Here is a 19,202-nt window from a genome sequence, read left to right as displayed (position 1 = left end):
CTCAGTTGAAATTGCTGATAAATTTAGCCCATCTTGTAACTTCTCATGATGGGATGAAGACAAAGGTATAGCCCATCCCAATAAAATCTGCTTTTGATCTCTTTTTCCTTACTGTGGTTAAATTTAATCCAAAATAAAACAGGTTTTCCCAACGATATTGGGAAACATAATGCAGAAGAGCCCTTTCCACTCCCTGAGCAGATGCATTTCTTGCCTTGCAGTGTTCTAGGAGTCTTCTCACTGCCAGGAAGCCCATCAGCTAAGCTTGTCCTTAGCCGTGGCTCTGAGCAGGGAATAGGGAAAGGTTTCTTGTGGCCTCTGTATTAAAAGAGGTTCAAAAAACGAACTGTATTGTGTGTTGCCTTAGGTTTCATATATGGGATGGGTGGTCTGTGTGTTGAGGCAGTAAAGAGTTAGATCCCCTAAGTCATGCTAAAATTAGGTGGCACAAATAGCCTATATGAATTCCCAAAATCCCACTGAACACACACTGGATGTGTTGGGAGGCAGGAATAGGAGGGGGAAGAGAGCTGTTGACTGATTTCTCCAAATAATTCTGAATGCACATTTTGTAGGCTAAAAGCAAGACTGCATTCATGTAGCTTCTTCCTTCCATTTATGGTTTTTTCCTTGAAGCTCAAATCCAACAGCAAAATAATGAAAACAAAATCAGAACTAGGATTTATATAAACTTTGCAGGTAGAAAACGTGCTGAGTATTATTTCAAGTTGAGACTGAGGACTGGGATGCTGATGAAATCCTTTTATACATGTAGCCACTGATAAATGAAATGTAGTTTGAAAGTCTTTATATGCTCTTAAAATAAATATCAATCTTGATAAAGCATAACTATGGTTGGTTTCTCAGCTGTGAAGAGTTCAGATCAGGCTGCTTTACCAGTAGACACTGATGTTGTAACACTATTTTTTCTATGCCTTCTTTACTGCAGCATTCCTGCAGTATTAGTTCTGTGCTATTTCTAGTTTCATCATCAGAATGAAAAAAATACATGTCTCCTTCACATTGTCTGGGACTGAAAGCTTACCCGGATGAGAGAAGCTGTTTACAAAGTGGCAGGGCTAGGTTTTTATTAAAAGCATCGGAATTATTTTGTGGTATAATGGCTTGCATTTTTCCAGTGACTCATTCGTATGAGCTAAGGTAATTGGGTGTTTCCTACCCTTTCGATCACAGGTAGATAAAACTCCCTGCTGCTTTGCTTTTCTATTTTTTCTATCCTCTCCTTCTCCTTCCAGCTCACCTAATGTTATTTTGGCCTGTGAGGCTATGGGTGGAATACAGGAACATAACTGGGTTTGCTGCATTTGAAGAAAATGTTCATGGTTAAGCAATGTGATAGTTAGTGGTTTTGACCTGAGACAGCCCTTATAACTGACTTTGTCTGGTTTTGAGTGTGTTGCTTCTAACCCTCTGTGGAAGAGTACAGATTACCCCTTAGCAGAGTGTATTCACTTTTTTCCATGCAAAGACAATTACAACACAGTAGTGCCATGCTGACATTCAGTCAAGCTATAAAACCTTTCTGTGGCAATGTTGACTTGGAGAGTTTGGACTACAAATGTATATTCTTGCTACAGTAAATTGCTAATATGCTCGTTAGAGCAACTTTTGTTTTTAACAGACTTTCTCTGTGTTTCAGGGTTGAGGAATTCCTTGGAGTAAATACTGACACTCACTCAGATGTGGTTTTCTTTATTACCCAGTAATACTGGAATGCCTATCTGTTCTCAGTGAAGTTTGAGGTTATTTTGCCTCACAGCTGTAGGATTTGGGGCTTGGGGTCTTTGTGATGGGTAGGGTTCTGGGAGCAGGGAAATAATGAAAACAGGCCTCCACTCAGCAGTGTGTGCCTCAGTGAGCTGGGGCAGCTCTGCCCCCAAACCAGCCCAGCTCTCGAGGGCTTCAAGGCACTCACTGACAGTCCTGTGCAGAACATCATTATGTACCCAAGCTCCTGTTGTTTTCAGCTAAGACATCCCACAAGAACTGCGTCTTAACTTGGCTTGTTTGAGGTGTTCTGTAATCTGTGCTTCTGATTCTCTCTTCACTCTTCTGCCTGTCCATGTGTATTCCCCCTTCCCTCCTCCCCAGTTCACTTGAGGACAGTCCTTCCAATCTCTCTAAGCTTCTGTGTATTATCATCTGGTATTTTCACTGCCATCAATTTAATTTTTTTTTCTCTACATCGTCAAAAGGCATTACCTAAATTCTAACTCAGCAGTCTGCTGGAATTTGCTGCCTGAGGTATTGCCAGCTTGCTTTGGTTCCAGTCTGGATTCCTGTCCTGGAGAGTCTGCGTGTATCAGCAGCTCAAATTAATACATTTCCACTATTTGATATAAATACCTACTTCATCTCAGCTGCTGTTATATTCTTCCTACTTGTATACAAGCATGGCATTGCAATATGCATATTTATATCTTTGTTTGTTATCGAGGATTGCAGGTGCCCTTCTCCACTATGTTAAAATTCTACAATGCCATGCTGTCTCTCCCCCTCCTCGCTACATTCAAGCTTCATAAGCAGTCAGTTCCTCCCCTTTTGGTGCAAGTACAAGGGAACAAGGTTTATTGCTTTGATGCATGTAGTTTCCATGTAATCACATTTACAAGGTGCTTGGTTGAGTAGCATTGCTTTTCCACAAGAGTATTCTGTGTTTACCCACAGCCAAAACTCAAGGTGCATTTTCCTGTTGGTTCAACCCACATTTGTTGTGCTTTATGAAACTGTTTGTTTTACCTGTGTGTAACTGTGCTGAAATGAACCCCTTGGATACAACAGACAGATCAGCTGTCCTTGCTCTGGCAGCAACTTAATCATAAACTCATAAGCACTAATTTGTGCTGATTTTAAATAAGACTTTTGGCTTTTCTTTTTTTTCTTCTTTTTTTTTTTTTTTTTTACCACCCATTTTCTGCTACTTTCCCCATCTGGCACTGTAACATTTGTTGTTATGTTCCAGTTGGAAGCACTGTGGGTGGAATTGCACACTCAAGGGCTGGCTGAATAGCCCTTAGGCCACTGTGGGCATTTCTCTTTCCACTGTCAGCTCTACATGTTCAGCAACCTCAGTTTGGGATTCTTGGGTGAGGGAATCATTGGCTGGCTGACAGTTTTACAGCACCTCCTTCTTCCCAAAGCTCCCTGGTTCTCTGAATTCAGCATTTCAGTAGCAACTTGATGTTCATGTAACTGCACACCAGTGAAGAGTTGTTATTTTGAGACTGCTTTGCTACACTCTCCATTTAATTATCTTCATTCTAGCAGGCTATTGTTACTTTTATAAATATCAACCCCTTCTTCCCCACTATAGAGGGATTCCTGGACTCCATTATTCCTATGAGAATCTGTCTAATGTTATTGAATATTAAATTAAAAATGTTTTCATTTATAAACTACCCCATCTTACAGCATCTTTTTTTAAAGATGCTGGTGGAAATACATAACCCAAAGTCATCTAACTTGTTCCACTGCAGCATATGAGCCCAAGGGAGCCTGATGGGCATGTGCTTTGTGTGTGCGCACTGGGTCTGGAGCACCTCTCCGTGGCACAGACAGACACTGGCAAGTGTGATAGGAGCTTTTGAGGGTTAAACTGTGCACAGCTCTCATGGCCATTCTGACAGCCCCTCTGGGCTGCATGCAGCTTCTCAACCCCATCCATGGCCAGTACCCTTCTGGCTGGGGCTGGGACAGTCTCCACCACTCAATCCTCAGCCCCCTTAGTAAAAGGGATTTTAAAATATGTTTTGCTGGCATCAGAACTGGCATAGACCCTGCACAGGAACCTACAGCAAATAACCTTTTGCTACTCACCTCTCAATCCCTGGCTACTGATAAAGACTTGGTCCATAAGATCAAGTAATATGCAGCCTGGTAGGGTTATAGAAAGTGTGATGAGAGTAACAAAATATCAGCTTTAGCTGAAGAGTGGACATTATGTAGCAAATCAACTTTTTTTAAAAGTCCTATTTTTAAAGAAATCTGATTTTAAAAAACCTTACGAACCATATAGTTTATGCCAAGAGAACTGTTTCCAATGTGAGAGTGTTTTCCAATATTTCTCTTGGGACATCAGCTGCTCCTTAAAAATAATGTCCTAATTTTAATTTGTTCATTAATGGAGGAAGGTAGTAGGCCAACAGTTTGTGTCAGTGAATAGAAACTATAATTTTTATTCAGTCTAGAAAGTATTTGTGCTTCTTCTTAGTCATTGTACCATATATTGTTTTTTCCCCCTCTGGCTTTCATTCCCATTCAAAGCTTTCCATTAATATGAAAAAATACCAGCTGAGAAAATCCAGTATCACTCTAAACTCATTATTTCGGAGATTTTTTTTATCTGCTCTCATCCAAACATGAATGAACAGAAGAGGAGAAGTCAGGGGAAATTATCTGTGGCCTGGATGCCGCAGGCATCGTGTGAATTGTCCCTGTCCCTTGGGAGGAAGGGTTTATGTGCCCACAGAGGGAGCATGTCCCATGGTTCTTGGGAAAAATTGGCAAATCTGTGGGAACTCCCAGCAAAGTTCTTCCTGTTTTGCTTTGCACTTAGAGCCCTGCTGCTTTCCATAGCCCAGCTCTGGCCTGTGCTGCTGTTTCTCTCCAGAGGCACACAGGTGCTGCCAGCCTCCATCCCTGATACAGTCTCTAGAGAAAATAAGGTTGTTTGCTGTATTAAATGGCTGTTCTCCCCACTGCCTGCCCAGAGAACTTCACCTGAAGCTTGTTTGCACAGAAGGGGAACAGGTTAAGGGTGCACTATTGACCCTGCTCCAGCTCTGGTCTAAACCCCTGGCTTGTTCTTCCCTTGGCTTTCCACAGTGCTGCAGGATGAGAGTGGCTCTTTAGCCTGGCACTAACAATGCACCCTGCATGTCACCTCTGTCCTAACTGCATTTGCACAGCTATTTGCAAAGCTGCATTTCCAAACCTCATTTTCTTTACTTCTTGAATCAATTTCCAAGCTCTTCATTAATTCATTCTGCTTCCTGGAATGGAAACTCCACTGTCTGCTGACACTTTTGCTCTAAATGTCAGTGATGTTGAGCTTTGGCATGGATTGTGCATAAATTTTCTTCTGATGGGAAGAAACACATGCTAATGAGCATCCAGTTATCCTGAACATTTTGAAGACAAAAATACAGCTGGAGGCAGTTCTGGCACCGTAGTTCTTCACCATTTCTACATTTTAGTTGAGAACATTTTATTACTGTGTTTTGTCATATGAAACTATTCAGGTGTATCTATGACTAGTTTGTTCTGGCTCATGTTTTTTCCTGTTAATCATGTTAGGCTTTCTCAAAGCTTGTAGAGGGTTTTCTCTGATCTCTCTGCACAGACCTGGATGGGATTTTTTTCTTTAAACCATTGAGCTCCCCCTGCCCACAGCCTTGGGACTCTAACTGCACACACAATCAATTTCAGTGTTATCTCTGTGGCATTTTTCAAATTTATCAACTTCTAGATGCTTTACTTTTCATATTATCATTAGGTTGCAGAAGCCTCCATGTTATTTTAAAAAAGATGGGCACTGTCCTTCTGTTTGCATTCAGAATAAGCCATTGTAGTAAAACCATTCCAAGCTATGTTGTTGATTCTTTTTTTCTGAAGATCCATAGAAATGGAAATTTACATGCTGAATTCTCTCCTACCTATGTGGAAAATGATTTTTCATTAACTACTTACCCCTCTAACATTTTTTGTCCTGAAAACCCTTGAAAAACAGTCCTTCTCAAGTTCTAGCTTTTCCTGACATATTGTCTTCTGCCACAATTCTCTTGAGTTGTTGTAACTAGTCATTATTTTAAGAGAGATCCAGTTGTGTCTGTGTCTGTGTCTGTGTATATATATATATATATATGTATATGCCTTGTGGTCCAGATTACTGTAGAAATCTTGGCATTACATTCAATGTCGATTACTTATTAAATAATGTGTTGTCATCATACTGCAAACTTCATGAAAACAAAATGTGTCAGCTGGTCCTCTCCATCTTTTAAAAGCAGTTCAACTAGCCTCCATTGAGACATTACTGTGAGATGCACAACACACAATTACTTGTGAACTGTACATCTTTTTAGCATTCCTGGCTGGACTGTTAATGAGGGAATAAATAGCACAATTTTAATTAGTCCCATACAGTGGTTAAAATGGATTATTAAGCAAGGGACACAAAGCTATTCTGTCTCCTCCAGCAGAGGGACATCTGAGTGCAACATCTTTTCTTCCAGATAGATGAGTGTGATCCATCCAGAGATACCTGGGGATGTGATGTGTTCTATAACCCTGTTTACTTGAAAGGAATCAAATTGGCTAAAAATACAGTGATGTTTACCCATGGAGAGAAATTAATATTCTGGGCTGCAATCTATTTAGCTAAAGATAGATATTTACTCTGGAATCAGATAACTATCCAGGGTACATAAAGAGAAATACTTACTTTCATTGGCATTGCCCTTTATGACCAGGCTAGGCATTTAACAGGCAATTTGTCATTGCAGGGCTGTAATATCAGTTCTGTCATCCTTACTAGTCTCAGTTCTTCAGTGAGACTCTTTACATGTTAAAGTATTACTCAGAATGACTAATGGGGCCAGCACTGAGGTTATGTTGCAAGTAGAGAGGAAAGACGTTTCCATTAGCTCTAAACCTTATCTCACAAAAATCGCTGGAGACTGGCACTTCCCAGAGGTTCTGCTTTCTCTTGATTATCATCCCTTCTTCCACTAATTGATTCCAAGCAGTTCAACTTCTGTTACTTAGTGGAAGAGAATTTGTCTCTTTCAGAGATTTATTCATGAAGTCACAAGAAAGTCCGTGCTTAGGTATCAGGTTTTTTGGGCAGAGTGCAAGCAGATAGATTACTGAGGAGTTGAGGGAGTTAATGCTGTGGAGCACAGGAGAATGTAACTGGAGATAGGGCAGTGGTGGAGGGGCTCATGTATGGGACACAGAAGTATGAGGAGAGGGGAGAATTAGTTAGGATCAGGATATTTCAAAAAGAAGGAAGTGGATATACCATCTAATGAGGATAAACTCAGCCAAAATCTCTAGTGGCCCACTTACTTGAGCTGGACACCCTGTTCTGATTTTAAATGTTTGTGATGAGTAAACTTACATAATACTTTCCCATGAAACAAGAAAAGAAGGAACATGGTTTCAGTTAAGTTTTGTTTGGATTAGCATGACAATTCTACCCTCGGATGAAAGAAAGATGGATTATTTTATTGTTATGCCCCATTCTGTGCTCTGTTTGTTACCCCTGCCACTCAGTTCTGCACTACAGTGGCACCACTGGGTCTTTCCTCTAAACAACTGGCGTTTGAGCATGACTCAACTCCCCAGACTGACAAACAGAAGAAACTGATCAGAACATGAAAAAGAAACCACAGAAATGTGTCTTGTGGGTCTTGTCCTATGGCTGTGAGTTGTCTAGGTCAGGTTTTGTTCTAATGCAAGCATGAAGATAGAAACTATAGATAGTCAGTAGAAGCAAGTAATTAAAAGTGAATGTACTCACTGATGTAGAAGCATTCAGATACATTGATTTCTAGTTTAAAAATATTCTTCTCCAAAATATGGATTTTGTTACCAATATAGGAATATTTCTGCATCCCTTTATAAATCTTACTGTACAGTTCCTTAAGGACATATGAATAATCATCAAACCTGTGTATATTGTCTGTACAAAGGCGCAGATCAGCAAAGAATTGGCCTATATCACTTGCATTTATTTTAATAAATTTTTCCATTCTAATACCCTTAATAATAATATATTAATGTACTGTTTAGCCTTCCAGTCTAGTGACTCAAATTATATTTTTACAGCATCTTACCTCATTCTCATTTCTTAACACTTTGCCACTGATTCATTGACTACTAAACTTTCTTAGTATGTATTAGGTATACCTAAACCATCATTTTGAAGTTAGCACAGTTTTGCATTCTGCATGGAGCATCAGGGAAAGTGATGAGCTTTTCTCAAGTACCAGCTAATGCTGAAGAATTCCAGATTCGCCTCCTCTCCATCTTCAAAACCCTGTGTGCAGTGATGTTGAACTCAGTATTAAAAAAGAAATAGACCTCTGTTGGCTTTTTGCTAGCATTTTGCTCTTCACATGATACTCCTTGATTCATGAATTGTGCAGCCACAAGGAACCCTTAGAATCCCATCTTGCCTGAAGCGTAAACCTACCCCGATTTAATTTCTGTTTGAACTTTGAGTCTTTTGAGGGAGAAGGAGTCTTAACCCTCTGTAACAGAGAGTTCACCACTGGAGAAGCTACTCCAGCTGTTTCCATCTTACTTCTAAAATATGTGCCTACTCCTAAGTTAAAATTTTCCTAGTTCCTTCTCACAACCATTGGATCTTTTTATACCCTTGTCTGCTGTCTTGAAGAATCTACTACCACAAAATTAGGTTTCCTTCAGAGGAACTGTAGACTGTGATCAAGTGACTCCAGTAGCTTAATTGTCCTAATCACCCAGGTCTTCCAGAGAAAGGCATATTTTGACTGTAGAAGAGTGCAATTACTCTACCAAAAATTAATTTCATTGCAGAATCATAAAGCATTATTTGCTCATATTAAGTGCAGTGTTCATTTGTCCTTATTCTGTAGCCCCAGCCTTTTCCCAGGAGGGAAAGGAGAAGCCCTCTCCTTTGATAGTTTGTGTCATTCAGACTCCCTTACTTATGCTGCAGGTGACTTATGTCTGGCAGGTATTTTAGATGCCTCTTACCAGCTCACTCAAGGGAGGCTTGCCTTGATCTACATCAAAGTTCATCTGCCTAAAGCCAGAGAGGTACCTACCCAAATTTTGGTGACAGTACCATACAGGTTGTTGAAACATACGAGCTTGAGGTGCCTCAAATGTTGCTTTGTGGTAAGGCTAAACAGAAAAATAGCTGAACTCAATGAGGGTACTTCTAATTACCAGCTCCATGAAAGAATGTTAGTTCACTCTCCAGACTCATGGCACATGGCTCTAGTGATGGATTGAGGACTCACGGTGCTATTCTTTTAAGCAGGCAAAGCTTCCATTGAAATTACATCACTGAGATACCTCATCAGTGCTGTAATGTGCAGGAAAGGTTTGCTCTCACAAGGAACACCTGATTAGGTACCAAATGAGTTCTGTTTCTTTGCCACCAGAAGCCATTTGAAATGACAGTGGGAATTCAATAGAGAATGGCAAAGCCAGTCCGTAATTTATACCAGCCCCGTGGCCCCCATGGGCTCTGGCTGTGTGCAGCACTGAGGCAGGGGCTGCTGTTGAAGGGACAGAGTCCTTTCCTGCCAGGCACTGCTGGACCCTGTCAGTCACAGCTCACCAGGGAGGGCAGAGGACAGGAAAACCACGGCACAGACCTGCCCAAGGAGTGATGGGAACAGGTGCCAGGTGGCTGTGGAGCATCCAGCCATGCCAGCTCTGTACCTACTGTGTGCATTTGGCAGCACTCGCCGGTCTTGGGAAAGCCACCCCACAAACCGTTGCTGAGAAATGCTTGCAGGATGGTTAATAAGCTGTGGAACAAAGTTAGGTGGAATTTACTCCACCTTCATGATGTTAAGGAGATAAGGCAATAAATACTTTGTACCTTTTCCCATCAGGAACACTTCACAGGAGCTTTTCTATAGTAGAAATTAAGAACTTGTTTAAATATGAGCTGTAAATGTTGTCTGTTTGTTTTTGATTTTGGTTTTTTTTAATCTACTCCTACGTCTATGGGATTAAAATTTGTAGAAAACACACTGAACTCTCCTTCTTAGCTCTACCTCTTCTCTTGAATGCTTAGATCCCTATGTGAAGATCCATCTGATGCAGAATGGCAAGAGGCTGAAGAAGAAAAAGACTACAATTAAAAAGAACACTCTGAATCCCTACTACAACGAGTCTTTCAGCTTTGAAGTACCATTCGAGCAAATTCAGGTAATGTCAAACAGTGTTTTGTCTTTCCTCTGCATTCCATTTCTCAGCCCTCATAAATATTTAACAGGAATCTTGTTAATTATCACATGTGCATGCCTTCATTAGCACCTAGGTGCCAGCCCTGTGCTACATTAGATGAGTGTGACTGCTTCAAGAGGGAAATGATAAAATGTGAAGTACTTAGGAAGCTTTGATTCATCAGTGAGAAATGGATAACTGACATTTTCTGTTAACAGAAATGGGTTTGGGGGAAAAAAAATCCACAGGGAGATAGTGAAGGAATGTGCCAGCAAAAAGGTGTAGGGATAAAAGAAAAGCCATATGTTACATTTTCCCCTAAATTATTTAAAATAATAAATTGGCATTATCAGATAAATTTGTGTTCCTTATGCATTTATTTGCCCTGTTTTTTGAAAGCACTGCAGCACCCCTTTAAAGTAAAACCTAATTCATACACAGCTTTTTTCAGGAATTATTCACTACACTTTGAAAACTTTCAGTGATTCCTATGTCCCTTGGAAAAAGGCATTTGAGAATCTCAGGGGTCAATACTGCAGTACCTGTTCTCTCAGTGCCTCAGGAGAGCTCCAGCAGTTGTCCAGATGCTACTCCCAGAGCTCAGTACCTAAAACTAAGGGTCTCAGAAGTCAGCACAGGGAGATGGAAGTCACCTGCAGTAGTAATGGGAAATACCAGGACAAAGCATTGTGAAATTTTTTTCAGGGACTCAGTTGCCTATCTTTGAGCTACTGGGAGGCAAACCATCTCTCATGAGAGAGAATGAGAATTAACTTTTTTTGATGTTAACTGTCTTTTATCTCAAGAGAGAAGCTTTTTTTCAGCCATCTCAGGAGGCATGTGGGAAAAGAACTGCAGGCTGGCTTCCCACCTTGGCCACAGAGCCCCAGGGCTGGGGAGATGTTAGGCAATAAAACAGCTTTTCTGGGTGGAGCTGAGTGGGGAAAGGGTCCTGTCAGGGGCCTCCCAGTTTAAATGACTATTATTTAAAACATCTGGGAATACATCCTTCTGTGGATTGTAAGAGAGGTTATGGCATAAATTACATTCCATGCTTTCAAACTTGTAGTTTAAAAGTTTTAATGTGTTTAAATTGCTTGGACAAAACTTGGAGCCCCCTCTTCATTAGAAGAGAGCATGGTATGGGTTTTCACATTGTGTATCTTGGATTTTGATAGCAACTGGGCTGGAGAGAAGCCCAGGAGCCAAGGCCTACCTTTCAAGTAGTTTGCATTTTATTGAATTGATTCTAACAAAAATAATAAAACTAGACAAGGTGAAGCATGGGCACAGTGACTTGGATGCATTTAGAATTTCTTCATGTACTACTGCATGTACAGGTGTCTATGGATTCTAGGAATCAAAGAGTGGGAAATCCAATGGGGGCTAATTTCTCTTGATTTTAATGAAAGCTGGTCTGTGTGCTTGTGGAAGATTTAACAAGGATCGAAGACCCAGAGGCAAAAAGAGGTGAATCAAATCAAGTGGCAGTTTAGGCAGTGAGTATCTTGATTTCCAAATAGGGATAGGATTGAGGAGCTGGAATGGTTACCTCCAAATTACCCTGTCAAAACTTTGGCATGGTAGGGCACAATTTTCGTACTTGACCATTTTGCCTTCTAATTCAAAGTAATTTTTTGAAGTGGGTGTGTGTAGTTTATTTTAAAAGTATTGTGGTTTAGAGGTTTAAATTTTTGTCTTCCTTTTTTTTTTTAATAAGTTTATTAGAATTACCTTTTAGCTATCTACTTATAGCCCCAATTTTGAATCTGCAAGTATGGACTTTGGTCATTTGCCAATTTATTTTGAGTTAGTTATAAAATACTACATTTAGACTACTGCATGATGGATATTGAAGTGATTTTAGCATTAGAAAAACTCATTTAAAATGTTATTTAGACTTACTATGGTAGAATCGCTGTGACCTGTGCTATTCATATAAAAGTCATTAAGCAAACTTTCACTGTCAAAAAATAATGGTTATACAAGTTCTTTGATTGTTGGAGAATGAAGAGAGGTCATGGGGGGAAAGCAGGTCAATAGCAATACATCTATGTAATTTTAAAGGAGACAAACATTAACATTTTCGACAATTGTACAGGGACTATGGGTTCTGGCTCTTAGGAGAAAGAAAGTGATGTCTTCAAGGGTAATGGGAGAACACCACAGGGAAGTCAAATCCTCTTTGCTGCAGGCAGATCAGGCACGTGTCCTGCCACATGCAGAGCAGACTGCCTCTGCAGGCAGCGGTGTCTCCAGGCCCTCTCAGTCCAAAGGGCTTAACCACACCATGGAAACTGCTAATCCAAGTGTTTACTAGGAGAGGCAGTTTTTCTACTAGCACCTCTTGGGTTTTGCCATGCAGCTGCTCCTTTAATATGTGGTACAAAGGCAAAGGGATGCTCACATTTCTCTGTAGGTTTAGTGCAGAGATCATGAAGGGAGAATCATCTCCAATTTAATTATCTGAGCTGGCTGTTCTTTACATCTTTGTAGAGCAAGGAAAAGGGTCCTTCATTTACAGTGCTCATTTTTTTTCTTATTATTAACATTAAAAAAAGCCAGTAATAACTATCCCCAAGCTTCTAGGTAGAGCAGGCAAGCTTTTTTTTTTGTAGTGCAAAAAAATAGTCTCATGCTTACTTTTTATATCTGTGAATGTACCATGTATCTAAAGCATAAGTGTTCATTTGGGGAGGTACCATTAAAAGTGAGTGTATTGCAAACAGCAACACTGAAATGTAATTCTGGCAGCTAGAAATACTTGCTTCAGAATATTGCCTTTTATCGTGAGGGCTCTGGGGAGGGAAAATCTTGAGTTTGATGTATACTTTTGTCATCAGCAACCATATAAATACTTAAGTGCCTGCTGGAATCATCTCTTTCTCTAGCTCAGTGAGCTGTTACAATCCTGTAAGGAAATGGACTTTATAAAATAAACATCATGACTCTGGTCTTGCTACTTCTAAAAGATAATCCTATTACAAGCCCTGAAATTAATCATTCTAGTAAGAGATCCAGATTGTAGATATATTTAAAGCTTTAAATTTAAAAGCCTAATTCTAGAGAATAGAGGATTTTTCTGGAAATGTGTTTCAGGGCATTCTTCCTTCTATTCAGGAAGCTGACACTGTAATCAGGAAAAGAACTGTATGCTCATCATTAAAAATAAACCCCTATAAGGAGAAGTGTTTACAGTTTTGTAAAATAAGAGTGAAAGTCTCAAGTGCTGTTGCAAGAGAACACCACTCCACTGAAGGAATAGCCGTTTATGCTCTTCTGACAATTATTAAAGACCTGAAAGAGAGGAATTGTGTGCATCTGCACATAACTCCAAACATAAAGGCCTGGCTCAAACACCTCCCAGTGTTCCCCAGCCTAAATGGATGGAAAATTGTCTTTGAGCTGTAACAGATGGGCTCACACAGACCATGCGGGACCTGTTTAACCCTGTTTGCCAGAGGTCACCCTTCCTACAGAAGTGGCACTCCAGCATCAGCTCAGTCGTAGGCTGTGCCAGTGTCAGAGCCCTGAGACACCAGGGGTTTATCCATCCATTCCAGCTCCCTTGGGCAGCCAGCCCGTTTCCTAGATTTCTCTGTAAATACACAGAAGATACACAGTGTACACACATGCTTGTACATGTGCACAAGTGCACACACCTGTGCATAGAGATGAGAACACATGTCTCTGTGTGTGGGTGTGGGTGTGGGTGTGTAGTAACCATAAGGGCTATCTTCTGAATTGATCTGGAAATACCTGGCTAGCCTACTGGATGGATGGGTAAGAGTTGCTAAGAAGTAGAAAAGCAACTAACAGAATGGAGTACAGCATTGCAAACTTAGAGCCATTTCTGGACTTTAGTTGTTAACTTATTTACTTGAAAAATAAGGGTGTGTAAGATTGCATAACTTTTGAATTAACTCACCTGTAAGTTGTTAATCTGTTAAAGGAAAAACAATCAGCCTTAATTTCCATATGAATCTATTCAGTGCAAGGGGGCAAGTTTCAAGCTAACAGGGAGGTGGTAAACCTGATTTTATTTGGAAGGCTCACAAGAAGCAAAACCAAAATTTTGAATTTTCCAAGACATCCCCTCATAGGGGAATCTACTCCAGCTGTCTCACACTTCCCCCTTCATGACTTCTCCATGGCTGGCTGTCCCCACATTCATCCCTGCCAGCCTTCCCCTTACAGTCATGCTCACTGCTCTTCCTCTGTCTCATTACAGAAAGTGCAAATTGTTGTGACTGTTTTGGACTATGACAAGATTGGCAAGAACGATGCCATCGGGAAGGTCTTTGTGGGCTACAACAGCACCGGCGCGGAGCTGCGGCACTGGTCGGACATGCTGGCCAACCCCCGGCGGCCCATCGCACAGTGGCACACCCTACAGCCCGAGGAGGAGGTGGATGCCATGCTGGCAGTCAAGAAGTAAATTAAGTTAAGTTAAATTAAATTAAATTAAATTATGAAGAAGAAAAAGAAAAAGACGAAGAAGCCTTTCTGCATTTGCCCACATAGTGCTCTTTAGCCAGTATCTGTAAATACCTCAGTAATATGGGTCCTTTCATTTCCAGCCATGTGTTCCTGACACAGATCAGTTGTACTTTAAAATTCCCATTTTAATTTGCACAAATTTAAATGTAGAGAGCCTTTTAAAGGCGCTTCATTTCACCACTGCCCGCCCCAGATCTACTCTTCTTTTAAGCAATATGATGTGTAGATAGAGCATGACAGAAATTATTTATTGTATCACACAGTTGTATATATACATCAGTATGCTGAGAATTTATTTCTAGTTTGTGTATTTGTATGTTGTAAGCGTTTCCTAATCTGTGTATATCTAGATGTTTTTAATAAGATGTTCTATTTTAAATTATGTAAATTGACTGAGATATAGGAGAGCTGATACTATATTATAGGGTAACTATTGTATCGTCTGCATTCCAGAAAAAAAAAATCCAACTTGTAAGGCACTAGTAGTGTTACACTGACATCTTAAAGGACAACTTAAATCTGAGCTTTCAACTGGACCATCCTAATAACACACTTCACGTCCACAGTGAATCTTGGAGGGGCAAATCCAATTGGGTAGACTTCTTTCACAGGCAACTTAGCATGATCTGAGCAGTTCCATGGCTGACCTCATGGAGATGTAGCCAGAAGCCAGGGTATAATTTTTTTGTATATATTCCAAAGCAAACACATAACAGACTGAAATGGCTTTAGATTCGAAGTTGAGGAAGCAGTTCCACAGGAGGCAACAATTTCATCTAACATACGAAGACAGACCACTGCAGAAGTGCAGGGAGGGGTAAGAGGGAAATGCAGCAGTAGTAAAATGCTGCCATGAAAACAAGAGTAGCTCTCCATTATCACCTTTATACAAAATTTGCATACTGTGAATTCCATCCACAATTTCACATTGTAATGAGTTTGCACATTAGACTTTGTAACAAAATATTTTATGATACTAACTCAGATTAGAAGGAATGCAGAATATTTTTTAGACACAGCCGTGTGAGTTTATTATACAAAATAGTTTCATGGTAAACAGACAGTATTGTAATCCCATCAGAAGATGACAAAATTTAGCCATAGTTCTAAATGCACTTCAAAGTAAGCCAAAAGAGAACAGCTAGTGACCTTTTATATACTATTTATACTTAAGTTTTAATTTGTCCTTTAAAAAAAAAGTGAAAACAAAGAACAAGTTCTAGAAAACTGAAGCAACCTCTTCTGTATACTAGATGCTCGTTTCAGGAGGAGTTTTTAAATGTTTTAAATGTTATTATGTAGTAAATGGCACTATTATGAAGCTATTAGTCATTCCATAAGAGTCTTGAAAGACTGCTCTGTGTATCACTGTGACTGCCGTGTGTGCTTAGAAATGTAGTTTTCTCAGTGGATAGCAACCAATTTATTCCGTAGTGATATTGTAATAATACTGCCATTCCCTTCTACTGCACTGCCGAAGGAACGCATAGCACAAGCAGTTCCAGTTGTTACGGACCAATGTAGAACTGGAGAGCTATGCAGGGGACAAGGATGCTCTAGAGAATGGGTTGACCACGCAGCATTTTGTCGAGCCCTGTGCAATACTCTACGTTTCCAAGCGCCCTCGCCCCTGCTGCTTTCCCGTAGAGTCATCTTACAGCTCCCCAGCATGGCACCTCCGCTGCACCATCTCATCAAGGCATTCAGGGCATCACCTCTAGCTCATGCACCGTCCTGGGAGGCCCCTCGCTTATCTTTCCAAGCTGTGAATATATTTATAATGCTTTTGAAGAGTTCATTATTTTTAGCAATGCAAATTACCCTAGAAATGTGGAAATGCTATTGCTTTTGGAGGGAGGCATGAGAATTAACTATTAGTGTTCTTATCAGTCTTCTGTGTCTAACAAAGATGAATGTAATGGGAGAACTGTGCACTGCAAACTGAATTCCACAGCCTCCCTCAAGGCTCTGCCCCTGGGAGAGGTGTGACAGTCTCAGAGGTCAGTGCAGGGATGGCCAAGCATCCCTGGTTTTCGGTACTTTGAGGGTAAAAGCGGCAGCAAAGTACTGGGAGGAGAATAAAAGCCTGTATCTCTCCCCACCTCCAAAAGTGAGAATAGCAAGATCCATTTTCTTTCTTTTTTACATGAAACATAGAAAAAACACAAGCGAGACATTTTCTGATAGAAACAGGCACATACATGCAAAGCATCAAGCTGGAATATTTAAAAATCTTATCCTTAAGGACCAAACCCCACCAAAGAGAAGAAATAGACAGTCAGCTTTCCAGCCTAAGAGCTTCATGGTCTCCAGCTTTCAGTTACTCATTCAGGATAGCTGCAGGTTCAAAGTGCCAGGACTGACTTACTGTGTTAAGGTATTCTTAATGCTTTCTCTTCCTACACTGCCAGACTGAACGTCACCCTAGAACTGGTTTGTAAGGTACAATGATTCTCAGAGACTGAACCTGCCATGTGACCAAGATGACATTTTTCATCCTCAAAGAAGCCACATGTACCTTTCTGACAAAGCTGTGTGAAGTATTAGAATCTGATGCTGTAGAAAGATCCTAGTTGCCTTTGTGTATATTTACTGCCTGCTTGAGTGTTTCTCTGTGTGGGTTTTCTCTGTATCTTGTAGAAATGTTTGGGGTGTTTTATCCTGCCATATCGCTCGTGGCCCGCGAGCTGACAACTTTAGCTGTATTTTACCTTCATTTTTGATGAGGTGGTTTATATTTTGTTTCACTTTGTGTAGTGACTCCCCACAGTAGAGTTTTCCAATTGTCGTTAAACTAACATACATATTACACAGATATTCAATAAAAATGTTTTATTTCCTGTTGATGTTCTGGCATTTCTCTTTTGATCTAAAATTTTGAAAAGACAATTCACTCCAGGATTTTCACACAATCACATACTTTGAAATGTCACAAGTGAAATAGCACAGCACGTTACGAGGGGCTGTGAAAATCTGCTTTCATCAGTAAGACAGTCACAGCCAGCAGCGCTACAGTAGATGAATTCTCCACCTCTGTTGCAGATGAAGCACTATTACCTTGTTTACCCAGGAGCCTGATTATTTGCCTCAAAAAAAAATCATGCTTTATCAAAACATGACCAAGACAAAACCTCCTAAGTAGTTGCCTACACATCAGTGTTCTTCCAGACAATTGTGCTAAAGCTGTGGTTGAAGTTCTCCTTCAGAGAGAGATGGTATATTTTAACCTACATCCACGTGCTACTTCTAAGATGACCATAAAATTAAACATCTTGTAGAATAAACATCATTAAATAAGTGCCTAAACTATGGGGGAAAGGGGCAGCAGGGAGAAGGTATTGCAGGTTCAATCTGCACCGGCCATTTTTGCAGCTCTTAAGAATACCAAGAAGACATCTGTGTCAATCAAAACCAGTTCTTTCAACTGAGTAATCACTTAAAGTCAGTCATTACAACTAATGTAAGGAAAAACGCTTCATATAATAGCTGTTATACTAAGCGGGGAAAGCAGCAAAAATTACCAGATTTATTCAGCTCATTTAACCCCTAATCAACTGTCAAGAAAAACATTCTTCCCAACTGTCAGACGGTTACCAAAGCAGAGTATCTGTCTCTCCATCACTTTTCCCATCATGAGTCAATGAAAGTTAATTGCCTGTTAGTTATGCAAAGCAAAAAATTAAAACAGTTTATTTTTGATTACTATAACAGCCCTGTTTTATTTATTTAGTCTTTAACATTTCCACTCCAGGCTGCCAGTTCAGTTTACACATAGTGACCTGCTTTTCAGAGCATGAACCTACCAAATGCACGTCCAGCCCCAATTTTCAGTATCCGTTCAAGCACTGTTGCTCATCCAGGCATTCAAGAATGTATAAAAAAGGAGTTTTCTTGACATAATACCAAAATTTTTAAGCAGCCTTCATAACCTTTACCTTATATGCATCAAATCTTTATCTTCAGTACAGAGAATACTTTTAAAATTGCATCAAAAAGTAGTTCCAAAAGCACATGACAAACTGGTACAGAGGACACTACCTCTGTGTAGCTCTTTGTCACTGACATGAGCCATACAAAGAGATGTATGTCAAGATTATGCTGTATTCAAGATAAAAAAAAGAGAGTTCTACAAACCTATGATCCAGATGTCCTTCGTGGAGCTTTTAAAGAGGCCAAATAAATTGGGGAAGTGAAGATAGCTCTTCCATGTTTCTGGGGTGAAGGTGGAGGGTACAGCTAGTACAGTCTTTTTTTTCCCGTGCATCACTGTGTGATAACATGCTGAGATTTTGAACAGCCATTTAGCCAAAAAAAAAATACACCTACCTTACCAAATGAAGAGTTTCATCTTCTGACAGAACCAATCTCATCAGTTTGACAGCTCACATTTAATTTCAGATCTTTGTACACTGTCTTATTACTTACAACAAAGACAGCACACAGTAGGCAATGATGCACTGATGTTATAGCACAAAATGGAGCTGACACCAGTTTTCTTCATAAACAAAAGGCCAATGCACAGAAGTGGCAAAATAGTCTCTGCTCTCCTAATCAAGATTATCCCACAGTCCTGCACAGATCTGAGTTTCCTTGCATTCCCCCTGAGCCCAGGGAAAGTTCTTTTATCCATTATGTTTACAAACATGTTCCTTTGCCTAGAAGGTTTCATGTCTTTCCTAAGGAGCAGCAGTGCCCACTGCCACCAAGAATTTGTTCCAAAACCATGACAT

At 40.2% G+C, this 19,202-nt stretch overlaps 1 protein-coding gene across 3 annotated transcripts in view; it reads left to right on the top strand.

Moving 5' to 3' along the window:
• SYT1 (synaptotagmin 1) overlaps positions 1–17,318 on the top strand; it is a 255,317-nt gene extending 237,999 nt beyond the window's left edge. For all 3 annotated transcript variants that reach the window (XM_031055590.1, XM_031055591.1, XM_031055592.1), the window contains 2 exons: positions 9,821–9,954; positions 14,204–17,318. In XM_031055590.1, the coding sequence (XP_030911450.1) occupies positions 9,821–9,954; positions 14,204–14,410 (341 nt within the window). In that variant the 3' untranslated portion in view covers positions 14,411–17,318. The remainder of the gene's footprint in view (positions 1–9,820; positions 9,955–14,203) is intronic.
• The last annotated feature ends 1,884 nt before the right edge of the window (positions 17,319–19,202 follow it).

Source organism: Geospiza fortis, unplaced genomic scaffold (genome assembly GCF_000277835.1).
Source record: "Geospiza fortis unplaced genomic scaffold, GeoFor_1.0 scaffold166, whole genome shotgun sequence".
Classification (NCBI taxonomy): Eukaryota; Metazoa; Chordata; class Aves; order Passeriformes; family Thraupidae; genus Geospiza; species Geospiza fortis.
The sequence above is the reverse complement of the archived record's forward strand: the minus strand, read 5'-3'. Positions and strand labels throughout refer to the sequence as shown.